Source organism: Cheilinus undulatus, linkage group 21, assembly GCF_018320785.1.
Source record: "Cheilinus undulatus linkage group 21, ASM1832078v1, whole genome shotgun sequence".
NCBI classification, from domain to species: domain Eukaryota; kingdom Metazoa; phylum Chordata; class Actinopteri; order Labriformes; family Labridae; genus Cheilinus; species Cheilinus undulatus.
Genome location: NC_054885.1, coordinates 31,072,014 through 31,086,189, shown reverse-complemented (window position 1 = coordinate 31,086,189; position 14,176 = coordinate 31,072,014). Strand labels below are relative to the sequence as shown.

Here is a 14,176-nt window from a genome sequence, read left to right as displayed (position 1 = left end):
GTGAAAACTATTTTAATCTTTATATCAGCTGTTAACGAGCAGAATACCTGCTCTGAAGTAGAAATGTGCTTGTGCCTACTGATGCTGACCCATGACAAAGTCTCAGACAATGTCTGTTTGAAAAGTGACTCAGAAGAGAAGGAGAAGCAGCAGGGAGCAACCAAAAGCACCTTTAATGTCTGGACATTTTCCAATCAGGCTGTGGCTCGCCAGCAGATCAAAGCTTGGATAATCCTTGGGCTGCATGGCGTGTCTGCAAGTATGTGGATGCAAATAAAAGAGTGACAACCAATAGATGTCAGGTTGACGAATGAGTGTGCCAGTGTTTCTTTCAGGGAGGAAAGACAAGAGTGTATAAGGTAGGAAAGAGGCGAGGGTTAGGGGAAGATACGGAAGAGATACAGAATCTGAGCGGTAGAGAGAAGAGGAGGAGGGGAAGTTTGCAGTTGGTGCACTGCTACGTGACGTCAGCGGCTTGTTGGATGAGGTGCTGTGTCCTGCTGATTTTAATCCTTACTCATTAAGGAACAGAGAGAGCGAGTGCCTGTGCAAGCCCTCTGGGGAAGGAGAGAAAGTGACAGGAGAAGGAAGGAACACAGAACAATCTAACAAAGGAGATAAGTGGAACTACTTTACAAGTTGAGAAACGGAAGAAGGTGGAAAAAATCCAGCATTTTATTTTTGCTTTTTAGCTTTAAGCGTGCATTCCCTCATTACCCTTCCCCCTTGATTGTAATCTTTAAGAGTGGCTTGTCCAAGCATGCCCACAAACGGAATTAGCAAGGCCCTCAAGCTGCAGTTTGGTCTCATCAACTATGAGAACCGATACCTGACGGCTGAGGCCTTTGGCTTCAAGGTGAACGCCTCGGGCATCAGCATGAAGAAGAAACAGATCTGGACCTTAGAGCAGGACGAACAAGACGGTCAGGTCGTGTTTCTCCGAAGCCACCTGGGACGGTATCTGGCCTCAGACAAAGATGGGAAGATGACTTGTGGGGCAGAGAAGCCTGACCCTGACTGCCGTTTTCTTATTGTACCACAGTCTGATGGTCGCTGGGCGTTGCAATCAGAACCTTACCTGCGATACTTTGGAGGTTCTGCTGATTACCTGTCCTGCTTTGCCCAAGCCATTGGGGAACAAGAGTTATGGGCTGTCCATTTGGCCTTGCACCCACAGGCTAGCCTCCTCAGCGTGGCACGTAAGCGATATGCCCACCTGTCTGCTTCAGATGGAGAGATCTCAGTGGATAGCAACATCCCCTGGGGAGTGGACTCTCTGGTTACCTTGGTATACCTTGATGGCAAGTACAGCCTGAAGACCTGCGATGGTCGGTTCCTCAGGAATGATGGCAAACTGGTGAAGGAGAACATCAATACAACTAGCTTCACACTGGAGCTGAAGTCTGGAAAGCTGGCCTTCAAGGACTGTGATGGGAAATATTTGAGCCCTGTGGGTCCCACTGGAACACTGAGATCTGGCCGATGCTCCAAGCCCGGAAAGGACGAGCTATTTGATCTGGAGGAGAGTCATCCTCAAGTCGTGTTTCAAGCTTCCAACAAAAGATTTGTCTCAGTCAAGCAAGGTAATTAAGACTCGAATGCAGTCTCAGGGAAAGACGCTTAGACCTCATACTTATGACAAGTAATAGTTTGATGGAAACTACCTTTATTGGTTTGACGTTATGATGACACTACAATACTAAAACCTAATATTTATTATGTAGACTATTTAAATCAAAATGACAGGAATTTCTGGAAACCTTTGAATGATGTTATAAGTTGTTTTTAAACAAGAACTTCAGTTCAAAGGTACTCGAGGTACACATGTAGTCATGGTAACAAATGGGCATGAGAATTGCATAAGGAACTTGTATGCTAAGTGCAGCCAGAGGCTTCATGCTGATTCACATCTAGAAAGGGAAATTAATAGAAATGCAACAGCATGGTGGCAGAACATCTGACAAAATAATAAGAGAATCAGTTTCTCTCTTATGTGGTGCAATCACAGAGTAAGCATGTGAGACTTCATCTATTTTTTGATCCTTTAAGAGCTTAAGTTCACCCTACATTTGAGAACATGATGCTAACCTTCATGATCATTTACTTACCTCTTACTTAATGCCTCTTTGCAACATTTTTCCAGTTTCTTTGTTCAGTTTTGTTGTCCTGCTTTCATGCAATTTCAAATCAGTTGTCACCTTAAGTTAAATTCTGCATAATTTGTAGCATTTCCCCCTGAATTTATAAGTCTGACAGCTATATGAGCTTTGACAAGATAGAAAATGGAACAAACATGGCACCATACTTTCAAAACAAACCAACACTGATTATTACAGTTGCATTAGCATAAAGGAAGGTCCCAAATGCCATCTGGTGGAGAATACGCCATCTTTGCCGGTTACATGCATGGTCCAGACTGACTGACAGATACTTTGTGAGGTCATTGTGGTAATGGGCTTTGTCATTTCCACTGTGTCCATTGGAGATTAAGTGGCGTGCAGATGACTCCAATGCAGACCTGAACCTCTTGGGTGTCAATTACCATAAGAGTGTTTTAAGATTGGCAGGTAGTCGCTGCTTCACCATCATCTACTTCTTCACATGATGTCCACCAATGAGGCAATGAGTTGGCAGGAAAACAATCTGTAGCTCGGCCTTGCCAGACAGATTAATTACGAGGTTTCTATTCAGTCTGTTAATTAGGATAGGTCTTTTCTGAGTATTTTTCAAGAGGAATACTGGATTAGATTGCACTCTCTTTAAACTTTCAAATGTAACTGCATAACCAGACAAGGGTTTTTGGAGGATGTCTTCATTGGGGGTGTTGAAACTAGCTCTGCAATGCATATACATTACTGCTTTTTCTCTGAGAAATGAGGATCTGGTCTCCACATTTCACTATGCCATTACATTGCTAGATTTTCAAATACATAAAGTTCACTCCAAGGACAATATTTGGTGTCTTAGGAGTCCCCCTCCAAAAATATGGCAGGAATTCAATATTCAATTGTTATATTCTTCCTTGTGGCAGTTCCACGTTTTTCAAGGAACAAGGTATTGAAAGCTGCTTAGTGGGGCCTGCAGTGCAGATTTGCATTTCACCACTCAGGGAATTACAGCAAGCGAATGAACGGGAAGGGTGGAGTGGTGGCTGTGGGGGATTAGGGTTGTAACAGGCTTAAGAGAAAGGTTGAGGGATATTTTTGTGGCATCTAATTTGAACAACAGCAGACACAGTTCAACTGTGTCTGTATTCTCCGCCACCTGACACAAACACCCAAGACAGAATGCATGTGGATTAAGTAAGTGACTTTGGATTGGCTGAATGTAAGGCAATCAGGTTTGGAGGAGAAGATGTGGACTAAATGACAGGAATAGGCAAAATTGAGGCAAAATCTAAATATTGGATTTACCTTTGCTTGCACAAGTGTTTGATTTATATGCAGAAAAGCATGCACTTAAGATAAAAACTTCAATTTTTCTTGAGAGCTCTTGAATGTTAAAGTGACACTTAGCCCCATATTTTAGTTCAAAACACTCTATCTTTATTTGTTTGAAATAAAAAAAATAAGATTTTACAAATGGCATGCTTTACATGATAGGAAAAAGACTCTTAATTATTCTCAAGTTTAAGAGGGTTGAGTTTCTGTTTTTGAGAGAGAGGCAGTAACAATGGAATAATGCTAGACGGCTCAAATGTGTTTGATTTCAAGCCACTGTAAACAGTCTGCCCACTTGACAAGCCAGGATAGGCTGGGGTGTTATTAGATATTCATGGTATGGTCAGCATCGTAGCCTAATGATTACTTATTCTTCTATATGAGACATAAACCCATGATGAGTCATGACAGCTCTGTAGTATGCCCTGCAACAACAGAAAAGGCATAATGCAATTAAATGTTGGATTAGTATTTCTCTTTCAAGTCCCTTTGGCAAAGCCTGAGAGAGGAAATGACATTCAAGAGGAGGCAAATGGCTTTGAAGAGGATACAACATTATGTACCACAAATGCTAATTCACAGAAGCACAATAATCAATGCTGTCTTTTCTTCCCTTGAAACCAGGAATGAGTATTTCAGCCAATCAGGATGTGGAGACAGATATGGAGACGTTCCAAATGGAGATTCATAAGGACAGCAAAAAGCCAATGTTCAGGACAAATGGAGGATCCTATTGGACTCTCGTGTCTCACGGAGAGATTCAGTCCACCGCCACAGAAGTGTAAGTAGCTCTCCTGCTTCTAAAAGCAATTTCAGTTTTGGCACACGATTCTTACCCTATCTCTCTTTTCTCAGAGAGGTCAACACAATGTTTGACGTTGAATGGCGAGGAAAGAGGGTAGCCCTCAAAGCAAGTAACGGAAAGTATGTTTGCACAAAGAAGAATGGGCAGCTCTCAGCGGTCAGCGATACAGTCGGTAAGTGCTTTTAGACATCCCACTTGAGATGCTATATTTGAACGTAAGAACATGAGAGCATTTCCCATGCACATGTTACGCTCGTTGTGTCCTTCATTGCAGGTGAAGGTGAATTATTCCTGATGAAACTCATCAATCGTCCGATGCTGATTCTTCGTGGAGAGAACGGCTTTGTGTGCCACCATAAGAGCTCCAACACTCTGGATGCAAATCGATCAGTCTATGACATTTTCTCATTGATCTTCAGTGATGGCGCCTACGTTATAAAAAGTCAGTGTTTTCATATGTGCATCACATTTAGATTCCTGCCTGGCAATCAATAAATCCTGTTTGGCTTGCATGATTAACACTAGAAGCACCAGGAATCTCTGTTAGGGATGCACGGATACCGATAACAGTACTGGGTATTGGTGCTGATACCAGGCCTAAACGCCGTTGTACACTGAGGCCGTTATTTTCGAATGTTTTTTTTCTTCCCCTGGATCCATTTGTATTCACTGCAGAAATTCGTGAAATGTGACAAATTGTTTTGTACTGAAACAGAAATAAGCAGTGAGGATAAGCCTTTGGCTCTCCTCAAAAATCACACTTGATACATCCATCATGACATAAATCTTTGTACGGCTCCAGCTGTGCCAAGTTTGAGGGATGGAGAGCATGAAAACAAGCATACACCTTTATCTTATATTTCCATGGTTGATATCCACAAAATTCAATGAGGTTTTGGTACTATGGAGGCAGGGGGACTGATGCTTAAATTTGCAGAAAAATAGAACCCATTCCAAAAAAAATCATGGATGAAAGTGTTGGCATCAGTGTGCAAACAAAAGTTAGCAAAAAATTCAGAAATAAAAATGGACTCAGTGTGCCTTTAATACTCAGAAAACATTGCAGATAGTTTACTTGCTGTTATTTTAAAGCACAAAGTCAGCCTCTATTTATGCAAGTAATAGTCGAAGTTGGAGCCATGCATGCAGTTTGTTGATATTTTAATGTTTAATTTTATAATTAAGGATAAAACTGAAGCAAAAAAATAGTAAAGAGGGGGATGAGGAACATCTGTTGAATATATTAAAAAAAACTTTTTATATCTTGGTAATGCATAGTCAGAGGTAACCCCCGCCCGCTGCTTTTGGCAGTGCTGCCAGAAAGTTTACTCTGCTACAGAGTCTTAAGCTGCTTCTCTGAGTGTATACCACCACAGCCCACTTTTTTGAATCATCATGGTCCTAAAACAGGCAAATCATCAGTTGAAATACACCTTTAAAAACCTTTGAGTCGCTGAAGTATGAGGCTAAACTGTCTCAGGCCCAGACTGGCTGACAGATACTCCCTAAAGCAAACACTCGCTTCATGTTGCTGTTATTACAGACATCAAACTTCAGGAGGAGAGACCACACCTTTCACTGTGCTTCACATTTATCACATGGATCCAAACAGGTGACACAATGGCTTGTTATCTGTCTGCTCTTCAGTGTTGGAGTGAAACATGCTAATGACTGGATTCAGACCGAGTTACTGTCTACAGTATATCATCTGCTACAATTACATCAGCACTATTCATGCCTCCTCTTTGGACTACAACACACCAGTGTTTGATGACAGTGTTGCAATAGTACATACCATGGCATAAATGTTACCTGTGACAGTATTAATACCGGTTTACTGCCCACCATTAGTAATTATGGCATTAGAAAATACTCAAATTTGTGCTTGGTATCGGTGACCCAAATTTAAGTACTAGTACTTGTACTTGATCTGGAGAAATGTCTTATCTCTTTATATGTAAAACAGCTAGCTGGTAAAATTTACTCATGATTTGAGTGCATTGATTTTCGCAAAGAGCACTGAGCACAAGAGCACAAGGGGCTGCATCACCGCAAGAAAGTTCCTGGTTTGCTTTTTGGTCAGGGCCTTTCAGTACTGAGTTTGCATGTTTACCCCGTGCATGCGTGGGTACTGTCTGGGTACTGCTTCCTCCCACCAACAAAAACATGTTTGTCAGGTTAATTGGTGACTCTAAATACACCGTGTTCCACATTATTATGCAAACAACATTTTTCTCTGATTTTCTAAATATCAATGCAAATGACAGTCATAATATTTTTCAAGTCATCAACAGTTAGAGTATTATTCAAATGTTTTTTAATAAACTTCATAATGATAACTATTATTTTTTTAAAAATAAAAACCTCAAAATGCACTTTTCCACATGTTCCACATTATTAAGCAGGCTACAGGTTTCAGCAATATGGGAAAGAAAAAGGATCTCTCTGCTGCTGAAAAGTGTCAAATAGTGTAATGCCTCGGACAAGGAATGAAAACATTTGATATTTCAGGAAAAATTAAGCATGATCATTGTACTGTGAAGAAATTTGTGGCTGATTCAGAGCACAGACGGGTTTGTGCAGATAAAGGCATAATGAGGAAGGTTTCTGACGGACAAATACATCAGATTAAGAGAGCAGATGCTAAAATGCCATTACAAAGCAGCAAACAAGTATTTGAAGCTGCTGGTGCCTCTGGAGTCCCACCAACCTCAAGGTGTAGGATCCTCCAGAGGCTTGCAGTTGTGTATAAACCTACTATTCAGCCACCCCTAACCAAAGCTCACAAGCAGAAATGGTTGCAGTGGGCCCAGAAATACATGAAGACTCATTTTCAAACAGTCTTGTTGACTGATGAGTGCCGTGCAACCCTGGATGGTCCAGATGGAGGAGTGGTGGATGGTTGGTGGATGGCCACCATGTCCCAATAAGGCTGCAACGTCAGCAAGGAGGGGGTGGAGTCATGTTTGGGCCCTGAAGGTGTGAAAATGACCTCGGCAAAGTATATAGAGTTTCTGACTGACCACTTTCTACCATGGTACAAAAAGAGAATTGTGCCTTCTGTAGCAGAATGATCTTCATGCATGACAATGCTCCATCTCATGCTACAAAGAATCCCTCTGTGTCATTGGCTGCTATGGGCATAAAAGGAGAGAAACTCATGGTGTGGCCCCCATCCTCCCCTGACCTCAACCCTGTTGAGAACCTTTGGAGCATCTTCAAGCTAAAGATCTATGAGGGTGGGAGGCAGTTCACATCAAAACAGCAGCTCTGGGAGGATATTCTGACATCCTGTAAAAAAAAAATGTAGCAGAAACTCTCCAAAAACTCACAAGTTCAATGGATGCAAGAATAGTGAAGGTGATATCAAAGAAGAGCTCCTATGTTAACATGGAACTTGTCCTGTTAAGATGTTTTTGATTGAAATAGCTTTGATTTCAGTAAATATGACCCCCTGATGCTGCAATTTCTACAAATGACCATTTTCAGTTCTTTACAACCTATTAAATGTTTTAAAAAGCTGTTGTGCTCAATAATGTGGAACAGTGCATTTTGAGGTTTTATTTTTAAAAAAATAATTTTGTCATTATGAGGTTTGTTCAAAAACATTTGAATTATGCTCTAACGGCTGATGACTTGAAAAATATTCTGTCGTTTGCATTAATATTTAGGAAAATCAGAGAAAAATATCATTTGCATAATAATGTGGAACGCGGTGTATGTCATAGGTGTGAATGTGAGTATGCCTGGTTGTCTGTCTCTTTATGTCAGCCCTGGGATTGACTGGCTATCAGTCCAGGGTGTACCCCTCCTCCCACCCAATGACAGCTGGGATAAGCTCTGGTCCCCCAACACCCCCAACAGAATAAGCGGCATAGAAAATGGATGCATGGATGGACAATACTTGTTTTCCTCAAGTGGTTTTATTGTGAAGGCCTAGATCAGGAAATTGGTGTTTTTAGTAGCAGCTTGACACACCTCAGCAACGGAGGGACAAAACTTAAAATTCAGTTTTAGTTATGAAGAATGAAACACAGAAAGCTCTAATGCTTAGACATGACTTCAGTATGCCAACACACGTCTGCTTAAAGGGAAGAAAAAGGGGATTTTCACAATATGCATTTCAATGCATCACCTCATTATTTAGTAATACGGTGATATAATACTGTTACCACGGAGGGCAAAAAATTACCGTGATATGATATTTAGACCATATTGCCCAGTCCTACGTGCTACACAACAAGCTTTTAGGTAAAGTCAAAGACTAACTGACTTTAAGAACAGCCTTGTCCTAATTTTACCCTATGGCGGTTCTAGTGTTAAACATCTACTGAACCAAAAACTGTTCATTAAAACAAAACGCTAAAATCTCATCCACTTTTCTGCAGGTGCAAACGGAACGTTCTGGTACGTCTCTAGCAGCGGCCTGGTGTGCACAGACGGAGAAAAGCCTGAGGACTTTTTCCTTGAGTTCGTGGAACACGGATGCATCGCTATCAAAGGCTCTAATGGCAAGTACCTTCGAGGAGACAAGGGAGGTACGCTTATGGGGGATGCAACGACGATTGATACATCTTCTCTCTGGGAATACTGATCCCTTTCAGTCAGGGTCCTCGTAGAGCGAGTGAGAAGGCGGGGGTGCAGGACCTGCTTCTATCTACTCAAGTGAAGAGGAATAACCAAGTTACATTTTCCTGCCTGTTTTTATACTAGCTACCCGGTGCCCAATAACATTTTTTGTTATATTTTAAATTGGGAAGAGCTGAATGCTGTGAGTTGATTGTACATGATGAGTGTTTTGTCTTTCCAATGACATTGCCAACATCAAACAAAACATATTGTGTGAAATTGTGTAATTTCACGAAAAACGGAATGAGACAGTGGGTTTATATTTTGTCCCAAAAAAGCTAAAAAGATTATGACAAAATATATCTGAGGGTGACCATAGCCATCAGTCCCTGAACAGAGAGAAATTGAAATGAGTGTTGCTGCCTTGGATACATTTTCTATGTGGTCTATTTAAAAAGGTTGGCAATAGATGGCAACAAAATAAATGTTAAGTCCTTCTTTTGCCATGAAATCCCACTAGGTAAACAGACACATATCCCCTAAAGCTGGACCAGCCTTTGCAGAATTTTCTGTCATAACAAACATAGTTTTGCTTTAAAATCACTGAGCACAAACGTTAGACAACCAAGGCCGGACTGGCCTCGTCCCTTTCCATACTTCATGTTAGCAAAGCTGATTGTTCACATCTGTTTACAGTTTTCCACAACTTTCATACCTATCATGCTCTACAGGACCATCCGTTAATGGGACACAAATTACAAAGGTAATGCACCGATGTCTTCAAAGACAGCTAATGGCTAGTGCCAATGGTGTTCTCGTATCTCTTGATGAGCCATTTACTGCTTCCATGAAAGCACATAATGAAGCAAAATGGTGTAGACTGGAACAAATCTGCAACTCTGTGATCAATGTACATCCAAAGAGGGCTTTAGCATCACTGCAAACACTGAAATACTTGTTTTTAATGTGTTCTACATTTAGATTTACAGAGATCAGACATGTAAAGGAAAAAAGAATACCAGTAGAAATGTAATATACCCATTACAGGGACAAGCAAGGAAACCAGAGGGGAGGACATTAAAGGCTTTGATGAAGTATCCACCTTATTCCTGGGGCACTAGTGTAGAGATGAAAGGGTTCGAACTACAGCAGAAGAAAAACTAACAAACAAACAAAAAAATCATCCTGTCAGTGGCTAAGAATAGTCGGTGGTTGTTTAGAAAGAATTCATCCACAATTTACCAAACACTGCTTCTTTTTTATGTTCAACTAAATTACATAAGCAATACTTATTTAACATGGGATCCCAGCATTGTGGTTAAACAGGTGCAGAGTGTGGCTAAAGTTAGCAGCACTCCTTGCACGCTAATTAGAGGTGCACAGATTGTAAAAATTCAATCAGTCAATCAATCAATCAATCAATCTGTCTTTGTTGGTATAGTGCCAATAAACAACCAAAGATATCTCAAGACACTTTACAAAGAGGCTAGCTCTCCAAACTTCCAAAGGGAACCACATACAGAAATGTATTATAATGGTGGGGCCACTCTCATATTCCTTGCCATGAGGATTTTAAAGTTAATACAAGCTTAGCGATTGAGTATGCCTAAATTGCTAGTTAATGGCTGACAGGGCAAATGGAGTCATTTCCAGGATTTTGGGGAGCCAATCAGATTTCAGGGGGCCCCGTTTAGTCCTGGTTACCACTGGCTCTGCCCCTGAAAAGTTATTGATACTGCTATTTGCTGTGATAACCCATCAGGACGTTATTAATCAAGATATCTTCTTGTCAAAATGTTTGTTTACAGATGTAACATGGTAGTACTGCCTTATGCTGAAAACAAGAAGACCAATACAGTCAAGCACATGCTTCATGTTTTAATATGGGCGATATTTCATTTTATCTCTAGAATTTGCTGCAGACCGTACTTTCTGTTGTGGTCTATTATAAAAAAGACCAGCATAATCATTAATATTACCATAAAGATTTTATACAAACTCTATTATATAAAGACCAACGTGGGTATGACCGAGCACAGCCTATGTCCAACTTCATCTACTGATAAAAGCGATCCATCTGGGTACTTTGCCCAAACAATGCCAGAGCCACACCTTCCTGGTGAAATTGTTCCATCAAAATGAATGGTGGTGAATGGGAAAGACTGGATCATTGGAGATTTAAAAGCTTCAAATATGAAAACCATATGTTTGATGGTCAAGAGCCAAAATCTAATGGCCAGTGAGATAAATGTATGTATAGCAGGAAATTTCTGAGAAAGGTAGAGCTGTTGCGATTAATCTCAGAATTCATATCATTAATTGTGTTTAATCGCACCCTTTCTAATGCATTTTTAAGTAGACTTATTTTACATCACTGTGGCTGCAGGGAGACATTACAGTGGCTTAAACAAAGTGGACAAACAGCCCCATTTTGTAAACAGAGACGTCATAAACCAACATCACATACCTAATGTGATGATGTGATGAAAAGTTTGTGTGATGGAGCTGCGATAGGCAGGCAGACTACAGCTCCTGGTGTCAGAGCGAACGCTTGTTTGAAGTCAGTAGGAACACAGCACTTGTTCCACATTTGACCACTTTACTCCTCTAGTTTCAGCCCAAAGCCACAGAGTTCTTATTTCACCCTTCATCATTTGAGAATAATAAAAAAAAAACTTAAAATATAACTTTTTGATTGTTTAGGGCACAAAGCACATAGCAACAAATTTTAATTGCATTGCTACCACTGTTTTTGACTCTGCCACCATTCACTGTAGGGGCTTGTTTTCACCCAGTTGGAATTGTGGTCAGTATGGAAAGCATTTCTATCAATGAGATGCTTTCTGTCCACTAGGGTCAGGGCTCCCAAACTTTTCAGCCTTTAACTGGAGCTACTGGAACTGAAAAAACCTGAATTGAAAAAAAAGAAGAATTTTCCTACAGACTAGAAACTGTGGCGCTGAATGCGAAGGGATTAGACATCAAATCATTAAGCGTTTCATATCATTTAGCTGGCTAATTGCATACATCCCTTATTATAAGCTGTAGTTCAAGGGCTATATTTTGTGAAATGTCTTTGCAGAGTTTTGGCACCTGTTTCATGGTTGTCCTTGCAATTAGACAAAGCTAAATTTGAGGCTTTAACAGCAGCGTTTAAACATAATGTTCCCTGTCTGTATCACGGATTAGATTATACTGAAATTATTCTGGAATTGCAGATTTACCAACCTAAAACGCTGATCCATGTGAGTCATGCATATCAGTATACTTTTCTTGGTGATACTTTTGTAGACAGCAACGAGCCATGCTAGCTGTGTTAGCCACCGGCTAACAGCAAATAGCACCATAACTAAAACCCACACGTGGTGATGTGGGATGAAAAGGCTCTGACTGGACTCTATATTTGCTTTAAAGTCTAAGGCCATGTCCAACCCCCTTTACAAAACACTATCTCCCATAATTCTATCTAAAAACTTATCTTTAGCTAATAAAAGCAGCTTAATCTGCTATGATATGTTATCTGAGGCCATTTCTTTATATTGCCCTCCCCTCCTTGGATTGTTGAATGCAGAGGAATAATCACATTATCCTGTTTGAGGTGTAACAGATGACGTTCACACATTTTAATCTCTGAATCGCCCTAATAATCAGGATTAGTGTCTCGTTACTATGGAAAACGCCAGCGCCGCTTCAGTGAGTGACAGAAGGCACTTAAAGTAACACCCAGAATTCATGCAAGGTATCATGGGAGCTAGAAATAAGGTGGATGCATCAGTCTTTAATGTACCAGGTCTAAACGTGTTCAGAAAGTGCTTCTCTGGTGTTCTGCCTAGGGGCCTTAATCCATACTGCACTCTGTATCCCTTAATGCCCTGTTCTTGTGTTCAGAGTTGGGTTGTAAGATTAGAAAATACTCAATGAGAATTTTTAAAGAGTACTTACTGGAAAACTTTAAAGTGGAATAACAAATGTTAGGTCATTATAACCATCACATACTACAAAACTTCATGAAGAAGTAGGTGGAGTATTCCTCTGGTAACCTAACTAACACTGCTTTTGTAAAATGTGCTCAGTAGCCTCTAGCCAGCTCAGCCCTTTTAAGGGAGAGCATTTTTTTGTATTTTGATTCAATTGCTTATTAAATCATTGTGGGAGCAAGCTGGACCCAGTAGGTTCTATCAGGTATTTCATGTGAAGAATTAAAGTCTGCAATAGTTCAAGTGTTATGTCCAATCCGATGATTTTGTTATATATGCAAACTGCAGTAGTGGAGAAGCTTTTATAGAGATGTCTAAACAGCTTGGTCACATGTGCATCCTGTACCAGCTCTGTAGGCAGCCTCCAGTCATATTTTAGAATGTATTTTATATGTAGATGTACATTCTTATACTATCTATGTTTTCTTGTATAATTTTGGAAATGTTGATGACAATAAAAACTTGACAATACCATTGTTCTTTGGCATTAGCTTTGAAATTATAAAAGAAATTGGAGATGCAGAATTCAGACAAACGAGGGGTTGGATAGTCAGCGGAGAAAGTCCAAAAGTTCACTTTCATACTTGAGCTGGTTGGTCCACCTTAAACAAACTCCAGTCGAGTTTACTTGGAGTGGTGTGAAACCTCATTTGAATCTGGTGCAGACCAAACAAGTGAACTCTGCTTAAATTGGGAGTCTCAGTTTGCTTCCAAGAGAACCCTGGTTTAGTTCATTAGAGATGGGAAAGTAGCAGACCTTTACAGCAGACTAATATGTGAAACAAAGACAGAAAGTGGCAGAAATGATTTACGAGATATACACTCAAAGGCCACTTTATTAGGTACACCTGTTAGATTGATTGTTAACACAAATAGCTAATCAGCCAATCACACGGCAGCAACTCGGTGCATTTAGGCATGCAGATGTGGTCGAGACAACTTGTGGAAGTTCTGAGCATCAGAATGGGTAAGAAAGGGGATTTAAGGGGCTTTGAACGTGGCATGGTTGTTGGTGCCAGACGGGCTAGAACTGGCAGAAAGTGCTGATCTACTGGGATTGTCACCCACAATCATCTCTAGGGCATATGGAGAGTGGTCCAACAACTGGAACATATCCAGTGAGATAACTAAATAACCACTCATTAAAACCAAGGTATGCAGAATATCATCTAGACAGTATAGTCAGAATTTTGAGTATACAACATGAAGTGGGTAAATCTGGCACAACTTCACCAACTTCCAAGGTACATGGAGGATGAAGACAGTCTTGAAGAGAACAGAAATCTCTAGCAACACTTGTACTCTAAAGAACATCTTTAGTCTAATGAAGTTGTTCTTTAAATGGATACTTCAACATTTTGGCAAATTCGCCCATTTCCATAATT

General features: G+C 40.5%; 1 protein-coding gene across 1 annotated transcript; it reads left to right on the top strand.

Annotated features, from left to right (window-relative positions):
• The first annotated feature begins 760 nt into the window (after window positions 1-760).
• fscn2a (fascin actin-bundling protein 2a, retinal) lies at window positions 761-8,839 on the top strand. The gene is made up of 5 exons (XM_041778407.1): window positions 761-1,583; window positions 4,065-4,221; window positions 4,296-4,417; window positions 4,520-4,687; window positions 8,634-8,839. Exons 1-5 carry the CDS (start codon window positions 761-763, stop codon window positions 8,837-8,839), a joined length of 1,476 nt encoding a protein of 491 aa, XP_041634341.1.
• The last annotated feature ends 5,337 nt before the right edge of the window (window positions 8,840-14,176 follow it).

Excerpts from the sequence above, each read along its gene's own strand:
- fscn2a (XM_041778407.1), top strand. The coding sequence starts at position 761 with ATGCCCACAAACGGAATTAGCAAGGCCCTCAAGCTGCAGTTTGGTCTC. Across the intron at positions 1,584-4,064 it reads ATTTGTCTCAGTCAAGCAAG|GAATGAGTATTTCAGCCAAT; the intron begins GTAATTAAGACT and ends CCTTGAAACCAG. Across the intron at positions 4,688-8,633 it reads TGGCGCCTACGTTATAAAAA|GTGCAAACGGAACGTTCTGG; the intron begins GTCAGTGTTTTC and ends ACTTTTCTGCAG.